Source organism: Candoia aspera, chromosome 5 (assembly GCF_035149785.1).
Source record: "Candoia aspera isolate rCanAsp1 chromosome 5, rCanAsp1.hap2, whole genome shotgun sequence".
NCBI lineage: Eukaryota > Metazoa > Chordata > Lepidosauria > Squamata > Boidae > Candoia > Candoia aspera.
In genome coordinates this window covers 105,745,368-105,770,296 of record NC_086157.1, presented here as the reverse complement: position 1 = coordinate 105,770,296, position 24,929 = coordinate 105,745,368, and the positions used below count along the sequence as shown (strand labels likewise).

At 40.1% G+C, this 24,929-nt stretch overlaps 1 protein-coding gene across 2 annotated transcripts in view; it reads left to right on the top strand.

Annotated features, from left to right (window-relative positions):
* Positions 1 to 550: 550 nt before the first annotated feature.
* Positions 551 to 24,929, top strand: part of SYTL2 (synaptotagmin like 2) — a 48,285-nt gene continuing 23,906 nt past the window's right edge. Inside the window, exons 1-6 of one of the 2 annotated variants that reach the window (XM_063305892.1) lie at positions 551 to 895; positions 15,100 to 15,248; positions 16,025 to 16,157; positions 19,593 to 19,674; positions 22,397 to 22,499; positions 23,835 to 24,689. In XM_063305892.1, coding sequence (XP_063161962.1) covers positions 795 to 895; positions 15,100 to 15,248; positions 16,025 to 16,157; positions 19,593 to 19,674; positions 22,397 to 22,499; positions 23,835 to 24,689 — 1,423 coding nt within the window. In that variant the 5' untranslated portion in view covers positions 551 to 794. The remainder of the gene's footprint in view (positions 896 to 15,099; positions 15,249 to 16,024; positions 16,158 to 19,592; positions 19,675 to 22,396; positions 22,500 to 23,834; positions 24,690 to 24,929) is intronic. The other variant, XM_063305894.1, reaches the window with a different exon arrangement.

Sequence of the window (24,929 nt, the reverse complement as noted above, 5' to 3'; positions counted from 1 at the left end):
GCTGAAGGCTACAGCCCCCAAAATTTTGACACAAATTGTGAGATTTTATCCATAAGCCTTATGGATAAAAAACAGTATCAAGCTTAGCAAGGCAAACATTTATATTTCATCCCACTTTAATATTGTATGCCATAAAGCAATCTACTTCCTCCATTTCATTTCTTCTTACTAATTCTTATGTGTACCGTTCCAGGGGCTGTAAAGTTGCAAATAAAGCGGATAAGTTTTATAGATAATTTTACTAGTTAACTAATTAGCTTAGTTCAGCTCAATGGGTTTTATAGATTTTCTGTTCATAATTTTTATGCTATCTGAAACTTACCTACAGATGCTGTACATTTTCCTATATGTAGATGGATATCTTGCTGTATTTTCTCTCTCTCTTTTGGATTGATTACCGGTTGTAATAAACTGTGGTCTGTTCAGTTTGTTCTGTTGTGATAATGGAATTTTAACATATCAATCTGATCTCCCGCCTCCCTCCCCCATGCTTTCTTCTATGAAATTACTAGAACTGAATGTTTCTCTTCTTCTCACACTGCAGATGAAGATCATCTTGAAACAGGCGCCTACCACATAACATCAGTGTGATGAGCCCCATCCAGGAATGCAACGTCCTGTTAAGAGACTCTTGGCTACCGATGTACAGCTTGTTCAAACCCAGCAACAGAATTTGGGGCTGTTTTTAAGCTGTGCTTGCTCTGGTGGCCCTTCTGCTTCATAGATCTACAATTGCTGGCATTGTCAGTGAAGATTTTTAGAGTTCTTTTCCTTCTCGGCTCTCAACCGACAAGATGATCGACTTGAGCTTTCTTACAGATGAAGAGCAAGAGTCAATTTTGAAAGTGCTGGAGCGAGATTCAGACTTAAAGAGAACTGAAGAGGAGAGAATCAGGTAACAGTCACAAATAATTCCACATCGCAGGCCACTTGGACAAGTTGGCTAGGTCAAGGGCATGAATGGATAGAGATTGCTCAACCATTACCTTTTTTCAGAGTTGCTGAATTAATCACCATTTGGGAAGAGGGTTTGGTTTTTGTTTACTTGTTTCGTTCCAATTGTTTTAATACAGGTAGTCCTCGCTTAACAACCATTTGTTTAGCGAAGGTTCAAACTTACGATGGTGCTGAAAAAACAACTTATGGCCAGTCCTCACATTTACAACTGTTGCAGTGTCCCCACTGTCACATGATCATGATTTGAGCACTTGGCAACTGGTTTGCATTTATGACCATCACAGCATCCCGTGGTCACATGATAGCTATTTTCAACCTTCCCAGCTGGCTTCCGACAAGCAAAATCAATGGGGAACCGCGTGATTCACTTAATGACCACATGGTTTGCTTAATGTCCATGTGATTCGCTTAACAACTGGTGATTCACTTAAGGACTGCCACAAAAAAAGGTTGTAAAATTGGGTCATATTTGCTTAGCGACTGAAATTCCAGTCAGTCCCAATTGTCAGTAAGTGAGGACTATCTGTAGTTAGGCCTGTAGGGGCATAATGCAAATATGTCTCTTCTTGGTCACTGTGCCTGAGCTATGGAACAGCATGCCTGTGGAGATCTGGATGGCCCCACCCTTTTGCAAGGCATTAAAACACCTGGAAGCTCTCAAAGGCATTTGGGCCATAAGGTCAAGTGAGCCCATTCACTGATTCTTTTGTTTGAGTGATTTGAATGGGAATGGTTTTTTAACCCCGGCTGGGCTTGCATATTGATTTTATGAACTGTGTAATTGTTGTTTGGTTTTAGTTTTTGTATCCCCCCCACTCCCACAGTCACCATTGTGAGGTGGGCAGCTATGCAAATGGTTCAACCATATAAATAAGGGTCCTTTTTTTTTTTTTTTTTTTGCTAAAGCATGCAAAAAGTAAGTCTTGATTCTGTGACATCATCCGTAGAGTCAGAAGTGACAGGATCTTCCAGTTGGTCCAGTAGAATGAAACAGAACTGTTGTGCTTAGTGTGCTCTGTTGGTTGCAGTGGCAGAAATGTACAAACCAAAGTGAAAGTCTCATTTGGGGATTGTTTATAATAATTTTAAAAATGGTCTATACGTTGTATAAATAAATTGGTGTGTAAACATCCTGTGCAGCAGTCCCTGTAGAAAAATACATGGCATTCAACTTCACTGTTTAGATTACTTAATGCACTCCAGGTGGGAACTATTTTTGGGGTACCCCTGGAACCCTAAAAACAGCTGTGCTGGATCAGGCTGAGGCCCATCTTAGTCCAGCACTCTGTTTCTCATACTTGCCAACCAGATGCCTCTGGGGTGCTCCCAAGTAGGAGATGGAGACATATCCTTCACCAACAATTGTTCCTCTATAGCTGGCATTCCACCCCAATCTGGAGGTAAGGCTGAATTCTGAGGACCAGTAGCCCTTCATCTGTTCTCCACAGGCTTCTTCAATCTCCTTTGACAGTGATTGAAGTTAGTAGCCCTCATTATATCTTGGGATGAACTCTGCAGCTTAATTAGGGACTACATGTCTCAGCTTCCTTTTCTTGATTTTAAATGTCTTTCTTATCATCTTCATTGGATGGCTCCTGATCTTAATATTTGGCAAGAGGGAGAAATACAAATATAAAGGGCAATTTTGATTGAATAAATAAAAAACGCTGTATGTACAGTGACTAACAAATCATAATCTCATAATTACTTATGGAGGAGTTTTCTCTGGTGGCAGTGTCATTCTGGAATGCTCTCCCCACTGAAATTCATAATTATTGTTACAACTTTTAGGAACCTGTTGAAGACAATAACTTCTATGAACATTACAGAAGAATAGCATTTCCCTTTTTCTTTCTCTCTCCACTCCTTTAATTATTATGGTTTTTATATTGTTTTAACTTCACTTCTATTATTGTGTTTTACTAGGTGTTTTTTTTTAATTGAACCACTTTGAGATATGACTGCAAAAACAGCATAGAAATATCAGTGCATACATTAAAATGAGATTTTATTAAATGGATTTATGGATAGCTTTTTTTATCTATTGTGACCTATGCAATGAATAACAACAGTAATCAATATGCTCATTTATGTCTGTACTAAAGATTGGTTTGATTTTGATTTAGTAGTTAAAAATACATAAAACATAACAAAATAAAGACAAAAATAAAACATTGCTTAAACCACAAGAATATAAAAATTCATTAGGACCAACAAACAGTACTTCTTTTTTTTTTAACTGCATGTAAAAATGGAGATAATTTGGTCTTCCTGGAGATTTACAGTTTGGGAACTGTTTTTGAAAAAGTCTGGCCTTCTTTTCCCCACCTTTCATGATAGGACATTCAAGAGGACCTCTAATGGAGATCATGGATTCTACGAAAATTGGGTCTCTAGCCAAAGACGATGACATGTCTTATTGCTTTTTTTTTGGTCATTTTGTGGTTTTAGAGCTTCCTTGCTTGAGATCTAATCTGACCGTGGCAGTTGTCAGCATTCCAGTCTTAGGACCTTTTTGCTATGAGATGAGTTACAGCAAAATAGCTAACTACATTTTAGGCTTTGCAGAAGATCTAATAAACTCCTTGCAAGATGTCCCATCTGCTCAGTGAACTGATGAAACAGGGAACAATTTGTGGATTCAGCCTGCAGGCCTGGAATGCTCATTGTTACGTGGACGTAATAACAGCATAGGGATCCCAGTGGATTTAAAGATACGTTAAAAATAAACTGGTGCTTTTGGACTCTCACCACCAAGGCCACTGGCACCATGTAGTCTGAGAAAGTGAAATATTGTGGTTGTGTTTACACTAGGAAAACACCCTCTGCTGCTTTTCTAGGTTTTCCTTTGTGGCAGAAGCCTTTAGAAAAGCAAGTGGTTTTTTTTTTCTTTTTCTGCTTTAAATTCTGCCCGTTGGCTTATCTGAGCATGTAAACTGAGAAGAACAATGGTATGGCTGGTGCATCACTCTCAGTCTGCATCTGCGTGTACCCCCTTATTGCTTACCTTCATCCTCCTTGTGGACCCAGCTGCAAATGGGGTGTCCAGAGATTTGTGGCTTGTGGCAGAGCTAAATGTTTGCAAAAACAGAGACACCACCAGGTGGTTCCAGTTCCGACTCCGAAGCACAGCAAAGGACCGAATACCTGTTTGCTATGCTCCGCAAGAAAAGGAAGGACCATTCTGGATCTTCTGCTTGCCCACATTGCAAGGTCAAGGAGTAGCACAAGGCTTTGTGGCATTTTGTAGATTGTGCATAACTGTCCATTGCTAAGCAGGATGCAAAGGAGAGGGAAGTCATCTTGCCTGTTTGCTTATTGTATTACTCAGCTGGGCTGGGTTGCTAATTCTTTAGGAAGGCAGGGGTACAAGTAAGCTCTAAATCTTCATGTACAAGAAGTTACTAGGATTATCAGGTAGCTTGTAGGAAAGTGACAAACTAAGAGTTTGTTTTCCTTGTCACAAGAATTGGTGAAAGAGAATTCCTGTGGCTGAGTGAGCTGTAATATACAAGTCAGGAGATCTTAGTTCTATTGCTCACTGGATTAGTCCTTGACGTGCACCAGACTTTTCAGTTTCTTGTCCCGTTCTTCAGGCAAATTGCTTCAGCCAATAACCCATGCTCTGACACTGACCCTCCAATGCTATAGTACCTTATATGCACTCTTCCTTAGTGACTTGTCACTCTTTCAACCTTTTTCAGGATCCTTCTTTCTTCTCGGGTCTTAATTAAGCTCTCTGTGTACACATACTGGTTTTTTCAGCTATCTTCTACTGTGTTTCCTCATTAGAATTGTTGGTAGTTGTGCTTTTGGAACTCCCAGTTTTGAGCAACTTTTCATGTTAGCTTCTTTGGAATGGAGTCCTACTTACTGTATCTGAAGGGAGATAGACATCAATATCCTCCTTTCAAAAACCCTAGCATTACGTGTTAGCTTTCCCACAACGTTTCTGCTCCATCCTCTTCGTTGACTCCATCTTTTATTTCACTATCATCAAGGAAAGTTCATTGTCTTATGATTTCTTCCACCTTCTGAAGGAAAACTCTGTAACCGAGATAAGCCTGGAAGAACTATGCTTTGTGGAATCAATCTCCCAACATATCTAGGTGTAATGGAAGTCCTCTATCACTACTGAAATCTCAGAGCTCGTTTCCTCTGTGAGAACCTCATAGAAATTTCTTAATTCTGGCAATGCAGAATATCTTACATTCTTCTTTTTGGTTGTTATGCTCGTGCAAGTGGCTTTGATTCCTTCCCTTGTGTGGAGTTGTTCCTTTGATCTGATGAATCTTGATCCTCTCTTATGAGATGTAGTGTGGCCACTCAGTGCTCTGTCCCCACTATCTTTTTTTTTCCCAAGTGAGTTCTGTGCCCTCGATTTTCTCCAGGTGGACTTGAACCCAGGTCTCCCCTGTCCCCAGTCCACTATCTTAACTACTGTACTGCACTGCATTGGCGTTCCTTGCTCTTCTTACATGCTTGCACTTTCTACAAAGATATGCCAGGTTGTTTTCCAGGTGAGAATATAAACTTGCCACACACTTTGCATGACTGCGGATTCTTTTTCACTCATCTTAATTTCTGTTTCTTGCGGCACCAATAGAAAGGCTTCTTATTTCTTCTTTTCTCAAGCTAGTCAAATACAAATTATCCACTTGGGGAAAAGATTTTAAGGACTTTTCTCTTGAACTCTTCTGCTAGAATCCTGCTAGCTTTCCCTGTTTGCTCACTCTCTAGAAACTGGCTTCCTTATATTTCTTTTCCAGTCTGAAGTGAACAAAACTAGCTGCCTTATATTCTTCTCGTGTTTTACAGCAGCCTCAATCCTTCTCATTGTTTCAAATTTCAAACTGAGGCTTAGGAAAACTGCCTTCATTCCTTTCCTTTTTGGCCTGCCGTACCTCCATGCAATTTGCCATTTTTCTGCAACGTGAGTAGGAGCATGATCTAAGACTGAAGCTTCTCTCTTGATACTTTTTTCTGTTTCTTACCATCATGAAAGGTCCCAGCTGAGCCAGGGAATTCTGAAGTCGAGATATTGTAGTTTCTTTATTTTGTAATACAGATATAAATTATATGCAATGTAGGTTCAAGTTATATACAGTATATCTCCCACTTGGATTCCATATTTATATTTATTTATTATTTTAGTATTGTAGGGCTTGATTTGGTGATTTTATGATGTTGAGGTTTTAAGGTGAATTTTATTGTAAACTGCCCAGAGTCCCCGTTTTAGGGGGAGATGGGCGGTGATAGAAATGTGAGTAATAAATAAATATATACAATGGAATGTCTGTATCTATTACAACTGGCTCCGCAAAGGATTGTTACCTTGTCGTGGTGCTGGAGCTTGAGCACCTCAATGATGCCATGAGCTAAACCGTGAAGGGCCACCCAAGACGGGAAGGTCATGACAGAGAGGTCAGACTAAATGCGATCCCTGGGGAAGGTAATGGCAACCCACCCCAGTATTCTTGCCGTGAAAACTAAATGGATCAGTACAACCAGAGATATGTCGGTGTACCATTGGAAGATGAGACCCCCAGGTCGGAAGATGGTCAAAATGCTACTGGGGAGGAACAGAGGATGAGCTCAACTAGCCCCAGTCGTGATGACGCAGCTAGCTCAAAGCCGAAAGGACGGTTAGCGGCCGACGGTGCTGGTGGTGAACGGCGAATCCGATGTTCTAAGGATCAACACACCATTGGAACCTGGAATGTAAGATCTATGAGCCAGGGCAAATTGGATGTGGTTATTGGTGAGATGTCAAGATTAAAGATAGACATTCTGGGTGTCAGTGAACTGAAATGGACTGGAATGGGCCACTTCACATCAAATGACCACCAGATCTACTACTGTGGACAAGAGGACCACAGAAGAAATGGAGTAGCCTTCATAATTAATAGTCAAGTGGCTAAAGCAGTGCTTGGATACAATCCCAAAAACGACAGAATGATCTCAATTCGAATTCAGGGCAAGCCATCTAACATCACAGTGATCCAAATATACGCCCCAACCACAAATGCTGAAGAAGCTGAAGTAGAGCAGTTCTATGAGGATCTGCAGCACCTACTGGATAACACGCCTAAAAGAGATGTTATTTTCATCACAGGAGACTGGAATGCTAAGGTGGGCAGTCAAATGACACCTCGAATTACAGGTAAGTATGGCCTGGGAGAACAAAATGAAGCAGGACATAGGCTGATAGAATTTTGCCAAGACAATTCACTCTGCATAACAAACACTCTCTTCCAACAACCTAAGAGACGGCTTTACACATGGACTTCACCAGAAATCAGATTGATTACATCCTTTGCAGCCAAAGGTGGCGGACATCTGTACAGTCGGTAAAAACTAGGCCTGGAGCTGACTGTAGTTCAGACCATGAACTTCTTCTTGCACAATTTAGGATCAGACTAAAGAGATTAGGGAAGACCCACAGATCAGCTAGATATGAGCTCACGAATATTCCTCAGGAATATGCAGTGGAGGTGAAGAATAAATTTAAGGGACTGGACTTAGTAGATAGGGTCCCGGAAGAACTCTGGACAGAAGTTGGCAGCATTGTTCAGGAGGCGGCAACAAAATACATCCCAAAGAAAGAGAAAACCAAGAAGGCAAAATGGCTGTCTGCTGAGACACTAGAAGTAGCCCAAGAAAGAAGGAAAGCAAAAGGCAACAGCGATAGGGGGAGATATGCCCAATTAAATGCAAAATTCCAGAGTTTAGCCAGAAGAGATAAGGAATTATTTTTAAACAAGCAATGCGCGGAAGAGGAAGAAGACAATAGAATAGGAAGGACAAGAGACCTCTTCCAGAAAATTAGAAACATTGGAGGTAAATTCCAGGCAAAAATGGGTATGATCAAAAACAAAGATGGCAAGGACCTAACAGAAGAAGAAGAGATCACTAAAGGTGGCAAGAATATACAGAAGACCTGTATAGGAAGGATAACAATATCGCGGATAGCTTTGACGGTGTGGTCAGTGAGCTAGAGCCAGACATCCTGAAGAGTGAGGTTGAGTGGGCCTTAAGAAGCATTGCTAATAACAAGGCAGCAGGAGACGACGGCATCCCAGCTGAACAAAATCTTGCAAGATGATGCTGTCAAGGTAATGCACGCTATATGCCAGCAAATTTGGAAAACACAAGAATGGCCATCAGATTGGAAAAAATCAACTTATATCCCCATACCAAAAAAGGGAAACACTAAAGAATGTTCAAACTATTGAACAGTGGCACTCATTTCACATGCCAGTAAGGTAATGCTCAAGATCCTGCAAGGTAGACTTCAGCAGTTCATGGAGCGAGAATTGCCAGATGTACAGGCTGGGTTTAGAAAAGGCAGAGGAACTAGAGACCAAATTGCCAATATCCGCTGGATAATGGAAAAAGCCAGGGAGTTTCAGAAAAACATCTATTTCTGTTTTATTGACTATTCTAAAGCCTTTGACTGTGTGGACCATAACAAATTGTGGCAAGTTCTTAGTGGTATGGGGATACCAAGTCATCTTGTATGCCTCCTGAAGAATCTGTATAACAACCAAGTAGCAACAGTAAGAACAGACCACGGAACAACGGACTGGTTTAAGATTGGGAAAGGAGTACGGCAGGGCTGTATACTCTCACCCTACCTATTCAACTTGTATGCAGAACACATCATGTGACAAGCTGGGCTTGAGGAATCCAAGGCTGGAGTTAAAATCGCTGGAAGAAACATTAACAATCTCAGATATGCAGATGATACCACTTTGATGGCTGAAAGTGAAGAGGAACTGAGGAGCCTTATGATGAAGGTGAAAGAAGAAAGTGCAAAAGCTGGCTTGCAGCTAAACCTCAAAAAAACCAAGATGATGGCAACCAGCTTGATTGATAACTGGAAAATAGAGGGAGAAAATGTAGAAGCAGTGAAAGACTTTGTATTCCTAGGTGCAAAGATTACTGCAGATGCTGACTGCAGTCAGGAAATCAGAAGACGCTTAATCCTTGGGAGAAGAGCAATGACAAATCTCGATAAAATAGTTAAGAGCAGAGACATCACACTGACAACAAAGGCCCGCATAGTTAAAGCAATGGTGTTCCCTGTAGTAACATATGGCTGCGAGAGCTGGACCATAAGGAAGGCTGAGCGAAGGAAGATCGATGCTTTTGAACTGTGGTGTTGGAGGAAAATTCTGAGAGTGCCTTGGACTGCAAGAAGATCCAACCAGTCCATCCTCCAGGAAATAAAGCCAGACTGCTCACTTGAGGGAATGATATTAAGGGCAAAACTGAAATACTTTGGCCACATAATGAGAAGACAGGACACCCTGGAGAAGATGCTGATGCTAGGGAGAGTGGAAGGCAAAAGGAAGAGGGGCCGACCAAGGGCAAAATGGATGGATGATATTCTAGAGGTGACGGACTCGTCCCTGGGGGAGCTGGGGATGTTGACGACCGACAGGAAGCTCTGGCGTGGGCTGGTCCATGAAGTCACGAAGAGTCGGAAGCGACTAAACGAATAAACAACAACAATTACAACTGGATCTATGCTGATAAAACAATGTAAGCCATGAATGTATGTCCAACAATACCTCACCCAATGAAAATGAAGAGTGATAAACATACTGAGTAATCATCACTCATCTTGTAGTCCTCTTTGAGGAAGATGGCATAGGGAATGGCCTTGAGGGACAGAAGGAACAGCTGCTACCAAGGCAACAGTCAAATAAGATGGGCTTGAGCCCAAGCCAAGAAGATAGCTTGAGAAAGTGTCTCAGACATGCCCCTCCCTAGTTCACACAAAGATAAAGCACATTCAGGCTTGCAAGATAGATGTCAGCCCAATGAGGTAGACCAGACTAAGAAACCATATAGGTCAGGACTACTTTTATTGTAGATTCTGTAGTAACAGAATCTTGCAAGTCTGAATGCCATTCCCTATGTCTCCTACAGGACATAATGCTCCCTACCATGATTTTCTTCATAATAACAACCCTGTGATGTGGGTTGGGCTAAGAGAAAGTGACTGGCCCCAAGTCAGCCGGTTGGCTTTCATGCCTAAGGGGAAGGCTAGAATTCACAGTCTCCAGGTTTCTAGGCTGGCATCTTAACCAGTACACCAAACTGCTTTCTAGCAGACGTTATTTTTCCCTGTCATACACCACAAATTTTGATATATTTCAAAATGCAACTGTAAACCAGAATTTTCCCACACCACTGTTGACTAAACAAGCAAAGTGGTTAAACCATAATAGGTGGCTTTGTGCATCACTGATAAACTAAAATGTTACAGTATTATGAACCAAGTCATAAAAACATTATATACTATATTTTCACGAATGTCATAAAGTATGCAAGTACAATTACAGAACACATTTCCATTTGTTCAACCTTTATGAGATAAATCATTGACTTTTTTAGGGAGAAATGAGAGCTGTCTCTTGACATAATAGTCCAAACAGTTGGAAAACAAGAGAACTTGTATGTCCTCCGTTGCATTATTTTACATGGACCTGCCCCAAGATGCAAATATTTTGAACTTTTATGATAGGGTGTGGTATATTTTAAAAAAACATTGGCTATTGAATGGTTAGGTTACATTGATTTGTTTAGTGGGTTGTAATTCAGGGTGGAGCTTTGTTTGCATGGTTCTGACTGCCATCTTGAATATTTTTCATATGTACCCTGCAGACACCTCTGGTCTGGAGGGTGCCCAGTCTTTCTATAGGCCTAGATAACTTTCTAATAGAAATGATACCGCACAAGGTTGCATTTTTAAGAAAAGGATATGCAGTCCCCCTGGAAAAAACCTAGATTCCTTGCTAACTTGCTTAAATCAATCAATCAATCAATCAATCAATCAATCAATCTATCTATCTATCTATCTATCTATCTATCTATCTATCTACCTACCTACCTACCTACCTACCTACCTACCTATCTATCTATCTATCATATTACTTCACCACCCATCTTGTATTGCAATGACTCTGGGTGGTAATTTTGCCCTTCATTTAATATTTTTTTAGCTACTCTGCCTCCAAAACTCATCATAGCTAATATCAGAGTCAAAATCACAGATTAATAATTTTAAAACATACTTTGAAAACCACAGCCAGTAAAAAGCAAAGTATATTAGCAATAACAATGATGCTGAAAAAAAGGCCATATAACAACATTGGATAGTCAATTCTTTTTCCTGAAAAGGAAGGACTGCTTCTCTCCACAGTGCTAGCCATGTTTATGTTTTTCCAGATGCTTCATGCCATTCCCTCTTGCATGCTCAATCTTCTGTTTTCTGCCCTGGATGCCAATGAAAGCTTTTAAACTGAAGTAAATAGCATATTTAAAAAAGAGAATTAAATTAAATTTCCTCTGCAGACCTTCTGTAGTTGGCCCCTTTCCCCCACTGATTGTATGTAGCATGCAAGTTTTTTTAACTGAATGTCACATACTGTTTTGTCTAAGTGACTCAGCTCTTGTTTGACTACCTGCACCACACCTTCTGTCAATTTCCTAAGAATCCAACATTAAGGGAAGTGAATCAGACATTTCAGATTTATAAATTGAGTCAGTGTCTTGCTATGAACAACAATTTTCAGTGTATTCTGGTGACATTTACAGGCCAAGAACAGGTGTGTTCTCTCCACTTACCCCCAAACATCTCTAGAACCTAGGCTGGATGAATCTGGTAGTGTGCTAGACAGACCTGCTCAGAATCTTTCAGACTGAGGGCTGCTATTGGCCTTCAATTAGTGTCCCGGGGTGGCATTCTAAAGAGCAGATGGGATGAGGATAAAACCTAAATTGAATTTAATGACAGTTAATTGGGTAGCTGTTCTCATGTTTTCTGAATTTCCCCCTTCTGTGACATGAACATTTGTAATGTAGTGGTTATTTGTTGGGAAACATTTCTAGGCTGCGTTAAGGGCCTTAGAGGCAGGCATATCAGAACTATCTCCATCATCAGCTAATATGGCCATTAGTTGGAAAAATACATGTTTTCAGCTTTGGTAAAATATCTGCTTCCACTTGATTACAATTTGGAACTTCCTTCCTTCCTTCCTTCCTTCCTTCCTTCCTTCCTTCCTTCCTTCCTTCCTTCCTTCCTTCCTTCCTTCCTTCCTTCCTTCCTTCCTTCCTTCCATTTTTCAATTTTTCAATTTATATGGCTTCCCATCTCACAGTTGCCACTCTGAGGGGCAAACACAGAATTAAAGAAACCCATAAAACATGAATAAATAAGAGTAACCAACAATAAAACAACAGTAACACAATGGCACCCGAGGAGACTCAATCTCAAACCATATAACTCCAGTCATGTCAGAAACATGCCTATTTAGCTAAGAGTATTTTGGCTTTCAAAAGGAATTAAGCAACAGCAGGGAGAATGTGGGTATGAATTCTAACTAATAAACATTGTCCAAACCCAAACGATGGAAATTTTCAGAAATCCTGGAGCTCTTCACTACCCTTTCTAAGAACTGATTTAGGGTTAGGATTAACAGGTGGAGTATAAAGATAGGCATTGTGTTACAGTGGAATTTTTATCTTCTGACAGTCATATTTATTCAAGTGGTGTTCCGTAACTGCAGGTGGAAAGAACCACATTGAGGTAAGACAGAGAAGGTGCATTAAAAAACAACAACACAATAGTTATATATTGGGCAATCCCAGTTGAACAATATCTTTATGGGAACCTGTTTGTTTGGGAAAGAAAAGGGTGCAAATGTCTAAGTGTTCTGGAATTTAAAATATACTTAGAAAATTAGTTAAAATATAGTACCTCTTTGCTCTCAGACTTATCCTATTCTGGTTGCAACGTAGTAGACCAGTGGAAACTGACCCTAGCTCTATCTAAGTGTTGTTTTATACTGCTGCCTACTATAAGGTGTAAGTGAGGTCCTTTTGCTTTAGGAGCAAAAAGTCAAAAGAATTTTAAGATATCTGAATCTCTATTGACCAGAAAAACCTTATCCAGTTCTTAAAACAGCTGTTTTGTAAGAAAATTTCATAGAGTCATAGAATCATAGGGTTGGAAGGGACCTTGGAGGTCAACCCTAGTCCAACCCCTTGCCCAGTACAGGAATCCTCATATCATTCAGACAAGTGATTGTCCAATCTTTTCTTGAAAACTTCCAGTGATGGAGCACCAGAGACTTCAGGAGGCAGACCATTCCATTGCTTAATAGCTCTCACAGTTGGGAAATTCCTCCTTATTTTAAGTCTGGATCTCTCACTGTAAAGCACCCCACATCCCACTTGGTTTTTGTCATACTTATTCTGGAGAGTAAATTTAGCTCCTCTTCCCTGTGACTTCCGTTCTTGTACTGGAAGACTGCTATCATCTCTCCCCTTAGCCTTCTCTTCTTTAGGCCAAACATACCAAGTTCCTTTAACTGCTGTTTGTAAGATTTAGCCTCCAAGTCCCTTACCATCCTTGTTGCTCTTCTCTGCACTCTTTCCAGTTTCTCAGCATCATTCTTGTATTGTGGCAACCAGAACTGAGCACAGTATTCCAGTATATGTGGACTGACCAGTGCAGCCTAGAGCAGTAGTATCACTTCCTGTAATCTTGACACTATACCTCTATTGATATAGGCTGCATTAGCTTTTTGGCAGTTGTGGTACATTCTGGATCATCCTTAATCGGTGGTCTACCAAGACACTCAGATCTTTCTCGCAAGTACTATTGCTAAGCCAAGTACCACCTATCTTGTACCTGTCCACCGTTTTTCTGCCTAAGTGTAGAACCTTACCTTTCTCAACACTGAACAATATTTTGTTGGGTAGGGCCCAATGTTCAAGTTTATCAAAATCCTTTTGAATCTTGAGCCTGTTTCAGGGGTATTAGCAGCAGAAGTTTTCCAGACTGACCGGTTCGTTGACTTTTAAACAACTGCTGTTAGTCACAAAGAGCCAGTTTTTTTGTTCTCCTTGAGAGGAAAGGACAGTGAAATGCCTTGGCAGACAGCTGGATCATGGAGAGAAACCAGGGCTGAACCTGACTGAACAGGCAGGATCTCTTCTTTATTGTACAGTTGTACAATTTTAGGTGGATATGCAGCTATTACACGAAGTTGTTTCATTCTTGGTGTATACCTGTTCTTTTAGTACCTACACTGATCTGATCATTGTAATACAGTAAGCATTTTGGATTCATAGGAATGGGCAAGATTCCTTTAATGCCCTGGGAAGAACACGATGCTGATACTTGATATTATCTACAGGTAGTGGGTTGCATTGAATTGAGTCTTTTTGTCTAATGCAGGAAATGGAACCCAAGATCATCTGCATGTTAAGCATGTGTTCTATTGCTGCAAGTTGGTGTACCAGCAATAGTTGCAAAAGAAAGGAAAGGTGTTGGCCCTCCGTAATGGGTGGCGTGGATGGTTGTGCCTCAGTCAATATGAAAATAGCATCTTTTCTACTTTCATCTGTGAAATGTTAGGAGCTTAGGCATGTCTCTGAATCGGTGTTTCAGCTTTTGGCTGTTACTAAGCAGTCTTTCCAAGTTGGTACAGTTCAGATACATAAGTACCTATGGCTGAGCTGGCTAGAAAATATGGAAATTGAAACCCAAGGCATCGGTGTAGGTGTATGCATGCAATGTTTGTTTCTGATGCCTTTGTTTGTTTTCTCTTCCTTGATTAAAAAAAAGGTAAATCTTCTTGCTGAGGTGGTCTCCTGGTCACTTCATCAAGTAGTCATGTAGCTTTCTTGGAAATAACATGGAAGTGGTTTACCATTGCCTTCTGATAGGATGTTTTCTTCGATTTTCCACTCTACAGCCCAGGTATTCCATGGAGGAATACCATCCAAGTACTAACCTGGCTTGACCCTGCATAGCTTCAAAGTCTAGACAAGATGAACCAGGTGCTCCAACTTGCTGAGGTTCACAGTTTGGATCATTCTGCGGGAAAGGCTACTTAAGAGGGGACTGACAAACATGGAGTCCTTGGTGCTCTCTGAGCTTGGTTGTTTACTTGCAGACATTTCATTACCCAACTAGGCAACATTATCAGTGCAAGTGAGCATGGGGAATTGACATACATACTGTACATACATATATTCATTCTCTAGTTCTATTGGATTGCAGTTGACCTTTTCTTGCTTCCCCTCCCCTGATATAATAACCACATATTTTTACTCTTCTAGGCATTTACCTGAAAAAGTAAAAGATGATACCCAAGTCAAGAATATGAGTGGGCAGTGGTTTTATGAAGCCAAGGCAAAGAGGCACAGAGAGAAAATACATGGAGCCGATATTATCCGGGCATCAATAAGAAGGAAGCCCTTGACAACAGGTATGCTGTTCTGAAGAAAAGGAGGAGAGGTGTTTGTTTTGGTAGATCTTCAATCAAGAACACACTTTGTTACGTTTCTAAAATGAGGAAATGCTTTTAATGCTTTTGATTTAAGTCAGCTTTCCTCCAGCCTACCGCCGTCTTCGATGTTTTGGGCTTCAACTCCCATAATTCTAAGCCAGCAGGATCAGTGGCTCTCCCTAACTAGTACCTTAAGAATGAATCTATCTATCATCTATTGATCTATCGATCTGGCCACCCACTCTCCAAGCAACTCAGAATCCATTGTGTCTAAGTCGACATATTGAATGAAGACTCCCTGTCACAATGAAAAAGCTCAGAGGGATAATTTATCAATACTCCACGCTGTTCAAGAGCCATTGGAATAACTGGGTTTCTATAGAATAACTCATTCTTCTCAAATATCAAACTGTTACAGGAATCTTACTCATCACTGTGGGCTTTTTCCCCAGCGGAAGAGTGCTGAGAGTTTGTAAAATGTTTCACGTGTTTTAAAAATGATGTCTTTCTTAACAATAGGATAGGATAGAACAGAAGTACCTAAGTATCATTTAGCATTTAGAATTGTGAATGTATTGATGGTACAGTAGTAAAAAAAAATAGTGGTGTCCATGTTTCATATTTAATGTTGATCAATAAAGGAGCTGTTCTTTAACACTTGCATCTTCAAAGTGTATATTGGCTATTCTCTGTACATGAGTAGACAAAACACAAGATAATTTTCCCCTGTTTTCTGTCTATGTCTTATATTTTAGCTGAGCTGAGTCAGAGTAAGTCGGGCAATGCCAAAAGCAGCTGGGTGAACAACGTCAACAAAGAGATCTTCGCGTCGCCAGAACAGTTGGGTGTCACTGAAGATAAGGAGAGGGAATCGAAATCTAACCAGAGGTTGGACACCTCAAAAGATTTGCTGATTGTCTGTCTGTATAACGTAATGGTCAGATATAAACTTGTTTAGAAAATTACCTGCCACTGACTCCCAGTTTAGAATTTAATTCATTCACTGCTCCTGCATTTTGTTTTCACCTTAATTTCATTGCAAAATCAGCTTTGTTACAAGTGCATCAGCTTCTGTTAATTCAGTATAATGGTTTTATCTGGGCTAGAATGCGTGGGAAACCCATGTTTGAATATCCACTCAGACAAAGGGAACCTTGGGCAGTTTCTTTCACTCTAGCCTCCTTCACAGATTTATGAGGGGTAAAAACGAGGGAGGATCATGTACACCCCTTGAATTCCTTGGAGGAAAGATCTCAAAGCTAACCATCACCACCACCACGTAAGATAGGTTGGGCTGAGAGAGAGGCCTGGCCTAAAGTCACCCCATGAGCTTCCATGACTGAGTGTGGACTAGAACCTGGGTCTCCCTAGCCCTAGTCATCCACCTTAATCATTACACAATCAAGCTGCCTTACCAGGCAGAATGCTGAAGAAAATTGTAACATTTTAATGCTAATGTGTACAGATACTCCTTGCTTAACAACCGTTCATTTAGCAACTGTCCGGAGTTACAACAGCGCTGAAAAAGCCAACTTATGACCATTCCTCGCACTTATGACCGTCGCAGTGTCCCACAGTCATGTGATCACCGTTTTCAACCTTCCCAGCCAGATTCCAATAAGTGAACCATGCAGTTCCCTACTGATTTTGCTTAATGACCACAGTGATTTGCTTAATGACCTCCACGTAATTGGTTGCAAACTACATTACAGCTTCGTTTTGCATATGAATTAGGCTAGAGCTATACTGATGCTGAGAGAGCCAGTGTGGTGTAGTGGTGAAGGCACCAGGCTAGAAACTGGGAGACCATGAGTTCTAGTTCCACCTTAGGCACAAAGCCGGCTGGGGGACCTTGGGACCTTAGGCCAGTCCCTCTCTCCCAGCCTAGGAAGGAGGCAGTGGCAGACCACTTCTGAAAAACCTTGCTAAGAAAACTGCAGGGACTTGTCTGAGCAGTCTCCGAGAATCAGACACGACTGAACAGATTAAAAAAAAACATGCTAAGAATGGATATCTACATCAAGTAGAAAACATATAAAATCCCTTTTTATACTTCCTTTGCAATGTCTGACAATTATTATTTTACTTTTATTGGAACATTTTGTAGGAAAGGGTATATGTGAACTGCTGGTTTACAAGTGAAAGCTTTTTCTTTCTGTTTCTGAAGAGCAAATTTTAGCCCTAGGATATTTTTTCCACTGTATCCTCACCTACAGCTACTCCAAGCTAGAAATAAATGTGTCCAGGATCAAGTGTGTGCATATCTGTGTGGTGTGTGCATGTTTGGGTTTGAATCACTTTTGTTTGAAGTGAGGGCTGGGTTGTTAGTTTTAAGAGCTGTTCTTTTCCCTCAAGTAGTATTTATTTGCCTTTTTGTGGGTGGAAAGAGAAAAGTAATCTTCAGGTGAAAGGCCTTTGAGGAGCAATGTGAAAAACAGAAGCTCCTCAAGCTCCTCCACATAACTGGAAAGCTTTTAAAAGGTACATGTATCATCTGAGACTCCCTTTGTCATCCCTAACACTGGCATACATTTGACTGGTTAGATCAATGTTTTTCAACCTTGGCAACTTTAAGATAAGTGGACTTCAATTCCCAGAATTTCCCAGCCAGCCATGCTGGCTGGGGAATTCTGGGAGTTGAAATCCACATATCTTAAAGTTGCTAATGTCGAGAAACACTGGGTCAGATTGCTAAAACAGTTTTTCAGGGGTTCCTGCTGTCATTATGGAGCTCCAAGTCTGCTTCCTGTCTGTGCACACACTGTAACAGCTTAACAGTAATAGGTAATTTATCGCCCTGTAGATACCTTTATGATTTATTGTGCCTTTGAGTCAGAGTTAACTCCTGGCGACTGCCTAGACAGGTCCCTGCAGTTTTCTTGGTAAGGTTTTTCAGAAGTGGTTTGCCATTGCCTCCTTCCAAGGGCTGAGACAGAGTGATTGGGCCAAGGTCCCCCAGCTGGCTTTCTGCTAAGGTGGGACTAGAACTCACGGTCTCCTGGTTTCTAGCCCGGTGCCTTCACCATGACACCAAATTGACTTTCATGTGTAGATACTAATGAGCTGTAACTCCTAGCATCCCATCCCTTGGTCATGGTTTCAAGAATAGTCTCTGCTGTGGAAAGCATTATGATCAGGAAGCTTGGAGGGTGCATGGATGAACACTGTCAGGCCTATGTTTTACCAGAGGTTGGTGTATTTAGGGCTAAAGGCATAGGAATGCTTGTGATGATAGTAGAGGTATATTGCTTGGAGATGTAAATGGTCTTGACTTTTTCATGCAGATAATGCCATGTTGTTGGCTGAGGACTAGAATAATTTGCAGTGAATGTTGGATCGGCGGTTTTATGTAACAAGGAGTATGGATGTGAAAGTGTGTGCACCAAAGCACAAAGTGATTGTGTTTAAAAGGGAAAATGGGTTTAATTATTGTAAGTTATAACTGGCGAAAAACTGGAGCAAGTACATGAGTTTGCGGAACTTGTTAGAATGCTTTGTAAAGATAGGGAAATGGATGGATAAATTTTAAGAGGTATGAATGCTGTCCGAAAGGTGAGATTGACAAGAGGACTTAGTGATGGACTGCATGTGAAACTTTGGAGCAGCCACTGAAAAGTCCTGTTAGAATCAGTGATATCTTCAGCCTAAGTGACACGGAGAAGTGCCTCTCCTTTTGTTGTTATGAGGTAGGGAAGATGTAGGTGAAGAGGGGAAGATGTAAGGTTCTCCAGAGTTCTAGGCTCCAACCATTCAGGGCTTTAACAGTAATCATAAATTGTTGGATTGAGTTCAGAAGCAAACTGGCAACCAGTACAGATATTGTGGTATAGACGTAACAGTTCTGTTTAGCTAAGCTTTATTTGTGGAAACTTGAAGCATTATGATATGAACCTGAAAAATGCCATAACATTTCATCGGCACAAGAACTATTCACCCCGTGTGAGAAAAATTACATTTACTATAGCTAAAATATAGCTGATACAGCAGGAGTTAGAATTTGTTCACAATTCTTCTTCACTCTTTCACAAACTCCATTCTGGACCATCTGATTGGACATTATTTTATGATAGCAACGTTTTGCTTCTTAAGGAATGTGAAGGGGAAAATGAGTTTTAAAAAAGGGATGGGTAGGATGTATATCCTGCTCCAAATAATGATGGCTGAAACTCAAAAAGCTGATCCCTTTGTTGAGGATGGTTTGGCGGTGAAAAAAAAATTTCAAATACTTAGGTTTCTTTAATGAGAAGTCCTGGCACTTAAGCCTGTTTAAGTGGGTGACATGGAGAGGACTTAAGCTTCTTTTCTTTTCTCTTCTTTTTCCAGTCCTAAAATGTTCAATGCAGCCTCCAACACATTAGAGAAACCCCAGGACGAAACAAGGAAGCCAGCTCTTTCACCATCTAAGGTGGGCTATCATCAGTATCCAGTAAAGTTTGTTGTTGTTTATTCGTTTAGTCGCTTCCGACTCTTCGTGACTTCATGGACCAGCCCACACCAGAGCTTCCTGTCAGTCGTCAACACCCCCAGCTCCCCCAGGGACGAGTCCGTCACCTCTAGAATATCATCCATAGTAAAGGTTAATTGCCTAAATGAATATTTGGAGGAATCAGGAGAGGCAAGAGTATCTTATGACCTTAGCTGTGCATTATTTATGTGCATATGCTAATCCCAAGGTGGAACTGCATGGTCCTAGGCGTTTCTTTTTCCTTGAGCAATCCAGTACATTAATGGTTCTCTTGGGCCTGACTTGGCTGTTTCATAAGCAGTGAAGAAATGTAAAATAGTCCATTACTGTTGAAAGGCATATGGAGGGAAAGAAGGAAGGAATGAATGAATAACTTTATTGATTAGTCAATTGACCATATCAAAAAGTTGGGCATCAGCCACTATAAGATATAAAATATAAAATATAATACCATAAAACAGATAAAATACAGCAAGGTAAGATAAAATATACTATGGTGAGATAAAATATGATAAAATACAGTAAGGTAAAATAGAGATAAAATTGTAAGTTAAAAATGCAAGATGGAATAAAACAAGTAATAAAATACAGAAACAATGTGAGTTTAAATGAATTCATCACCTTTACATGCCACCCCAATGCGTTCTATAAATTGCGTTCTCAGTTGGACGGCCCTAACTATAAACTTAACAGTTCTGTTGACCACATATGTATTTGTGCCCTGGAGGAAGTAACATAGTCTTTTGTTACGGTCCCAGTATGTGGTTCTGTCAATTAATGTCTGAAGGTACTGAGCCCCTGCTGGGGCACATAGTTGGCAGTTAAATAGGACATGTGCAATGGCTTCTACTTCAGATGCTCCACAAACACATGTCCTCTCAAGGTAAGGCACTTGGTGGAATCGTCTGTACTTGACCATAGAATCTAGGTGTTCAAATCTTGCTCAGGTAAGAGCTATCCTATGGTATTGAGTCAGACCCATTGTCAGGTATTTTTCTATTTGAAAGGACAGTTTGTTCTTAGCTATGGAGCGAAGGAGGAAGGGAGGGAGGAAGGTCTTTAAATAATAAAATGTGGGCAATGCCTCCCAGAATATAAGGTTATAGTTGTAGGACAAAGTCAGAAGTTTGACTGATCAGGAGAAATGTAATCCTGCTATTTCAATAACATGCTATTAGTTTTTTTGTAATGATTTTACTTCTTTTTAAAATAATACCTTGAGATGAATTGTTATAGGAAACAAATCACCTTCTTAGAGCTGAGCAGCAACCCAGATCTATTGAACTGGGGAGATTAGAGAAGTGTCTCATGGACTCAGTTGGTTGAAGTTACAGGTTTCATTGGCAGGCAGACAACAAAGTGATTGATGAACCCTCATATGTAATCATATAACTTACTAAGTCCAGCTAGGACTTTGGCTGATCTCAAAAAAGTTAAGCAGGATAGATCTGGTTAAAATTTGGATGGGAAACCACCAGTTGTATGTTAGCCTGGAAAGTCAAAAAAAACATCTTAGAAGCAGGTGGTGGCAAACCACTTCCATACTGTTGCTAAGGAACCAGAATGGAAGTCTCCTTGAAGTAGTTACTACTTCTGTGTTCAGTTTTTGTTGAGATTTTGTGTTTGTGCAGTTGACTCTCCACAACTTTTTATTTAATGACATGGTTCGATGAGGGTTCCTTCATATTTTTGAAAAGCAGAGAATGTATGTTAACTTATTTTCTCTTGGGGATGGGGAGAGACTTAAAGGAATGATATTCTTCTGGGCTCTGGAATATTGTCCTTTCTCATTTTTAGAAGGAAGTATATGAGTTGATAATGGAATTATTTCTTTCCACCATTACAATGCCATTTTAAGTTCCAAATCACCACCAAACTGAATAAAGTATCAATCTTTTTCTTAAAGCATTTTCTCATCTATTTCTCATCTATTAATATGGATTAACATTCATTACATCTACTGTGTACCTTTCTGCTGTTTTTAATGCCTAAAGTTAGCCACTTTATACATCTGATGAAGTTTACAAAAACATATGCCTTTTAATAAAATGTTTTAGTTGGAAAAGGTGCTATAAGGTTCCTTCTGATTTTTTGCTACTATTGAGTTATTTGTAAAAATAATATAGGGATAAAAATAAAATAAAATAAAAAATAAAATAAAATAGACTAATTTGGGTCTCCTGCTACAATTACTGTTTCTGTATGACTTAAGATATCTTTTGACTTAATACAATCCTGCAGAAGTTACAGATTTAAGAAGATGGTTGTATTATTGATCTCTTCTCTGTACTCTGTGAAGGCAATTTTTATCCCTGTATCAAATGTGGTTCTTTGCTTTCCAGAATGTATGATTGGTTTGCACAGCTGTGTAATGCCGGTCTTTAACATCAGTTGTAACGAAGAACGTCTTTAATAGAAGTGAGTCTTAATGGAGTAAGATTTATCTTAGTTAAAAAACATTAATAGTCATTCATGGGTTAATGTTGCTTTTAACCTTCTAAATCAATGATGTTGTCAAATCCCAATTCTTATCAGCTCTACCCAGAATGACCAATGATGATGAACGATGGGAGTTGTGATCTGAAAGCATTTGAGGGCTGTATCTTCTCCACTGTTGTTTCTTTCCATGCTTTTTAAACAATGTAAAATTAAACCGTTCCAGCAAAGGAAAAATCCATTTAATGACTCAGCTGGACCAGAAGACAATGCAAAAACTGAGCAGCTGGAAAATGGAATGGCTGATTCATTGGAAACAACAGAGAAAGGTGAATATATTTTTTTTAAATACTCTGGGTGTTTTCTATAGAATAATGAAACCCCTGAACAAATATTACAGTATGCTTTGGTGTCATGTTAGTAAGTCCATGTTACAAAGTTGTTTAAGAAAAGTACTGTATGGAATTGGGGAGGGGGGGATGTACAAAATTGTGCAGTACAAAATTATATAAAAACTGGACCCATTTCCATATAATCATTCAAATTATATGATGTTTTTGTTTGTTCAGTGCTTTGCTTGTCCAATGCTAGTACCAGATTTGTTTCAAAGAGTTGGTTATATTGATGCAAGAGTGGAGTAGCCACTGGTTCATATACTGGATGTATGACTTCCCTTCCCTTCCCTTCCCTTCCCTTCCCTTCCCTTCCCTTCCCTTCCCTTCTTTCTTTGCCTTCAAGTCAATGTTGACTCTGGCAACTGCTTGTACTAGTCCCCGCAGTTTTCTTGACAAAGTTTTTCAAAAGTGGTTTGCCATTGCCTCCTTCCTAGGACTGAGAGAGAGAGACTGGCCCAAGGTCACCCAGCTGGCTTTGTGCCTAAGGCGGGACTAGAACTCACGGTCTCCTGGTTTCAAGCCTGATGCCTTAACCACTGCACCAAACTGGCTCTCCATGTGCCAGTTAACTCACCATACTTTACAAGCATGCCAAAGAAATGATAACTACTTAAAGTGTGCCCGTGTTTCCTATATTTTATTATTTATTTTATTTATTTGTTATTCAAATTTAATTACCACCCATCTCCCCCAAGAGAGGGACTCTGGGCGGTTTACAATAAAATCGAGCTCTGATCATAAACATTAAAAACTCATAAAACCAGACACATTGCACTTATTATAAATTTAATATTATATTAAAAAATCTTTTTCTCTCTGACCTTAATCCGATTTTTTTTCTTGATCTGAGGCCTAGTCTTAGCATGCAGCAAAATCAGATGGATGGAGTTGGACCGTATTGAAGAAATTACACTTGGGATTGCTCACCTGCATTTGGAAAACTAGCAAAATAAGTAGCATCTTAGGCTATTTTCCGTAATTTGCTGGGAATATGTTTTATTCAAAGTATCACTTTAAAATTGCTTCTCTCTTCACCATGTAATATGCTAAAGTAATTCTGATTTTGCTATTACTATAGGTTAAGGTTAAATCTTAAGCCACATTACTTTGCACCCTTAGAAGGTGATTGACAAGCATGTTAACATAATCTCTTTTCCAGACATACCATAATGCTGTCTTTAGTTGCATGTTGTTGCTCTAAACTGCTAAGGGGTTCATATTTGCAGTGTGCTTATACCCCTTTCTTTGTGTATGTGTCTTCTTTTGCAGTCACTCATTCACCTTCAGTAGAAAACCAATCCAGAGCAAATTTATTGAATTACAGCAAAATAGAAGGATCACAAAAACCTTCTATAGAACCAGGGCAGACAGGAAAAATGCCTATACCAAAAGCTAGGAAAAATGCCCACAAGACCTCAGATGTCACCTTGCAGAGTAAAGATTCCTTACCCAAAGTGCCTAAAAGGATCAAGCAGATCAATAGCCAAGGGAGGCCACCCAAGAGCATCCTCAAACGAAGCTCAAGTTCAAGTTCCACAGATTCTGAAGTGTTGCGTCTTAGTCAAACCTTGGAACCATCTAGTAAAAGTGGATTACCAACCTCCACCATCCTTGAAGATGTTGCAGAGAAGAGCCCTCCCTCAGGAGAAGACTACTCGCAAAACTCACTGGAAAGACTAAAGCAAGTCAAGTTCTCTTCCAGTATAAATAGAAATGAATGTCCACCAAATCTTGAGTTGCATGAGGGCAAAGAACCTGGGGAGTTCAGTTTGTTAGACTCCGACTGTATTAAGACTAATGATAAAGTAAATTATTTAGATACACATCAAAACAGGGCATCTTGTCCATCAAAGCCACCACGATCCTATTCACCAGCTTTAAATGGTAATGTGAAAGATGGACAAGTATCTCAAGAAGGAGAAGCACCTCCAGGTTCCTACAGTTTTAATGACTCAGATCTGCCATTGTTGGTAAAAAGTTCTCCCGTAGAAGCTGTACTTCCTGTGGAACCATCCAGAAAGATTGTTCCCAGCACTGTGGACAAGCAAACTGTTCCAGTTCAGTCTCAGACCAAAACTGAGCAGCTGAGTCCTGAGCCAAGTGCCACCCCACAAAGCAGCACTGGTAAGAAATACAGCCAATGAGGTAACGTCTAGTGAGATTGTCACTCTTGTGTAATCCTACGTTCAATCTTCTTTTTGGGAGTATGCTAGTACTTTTAATGTCTTAGCCACTTTGTTAATTCACCACTACCATATTGTTGTGTAATTGCTAATTATTTTGTTCAGAATGCATTAAACAATGATGGAAGTAGCTGCAACACAGTCCAAACAGAATTAGGACTAGCAAGTTATTTATACTTAA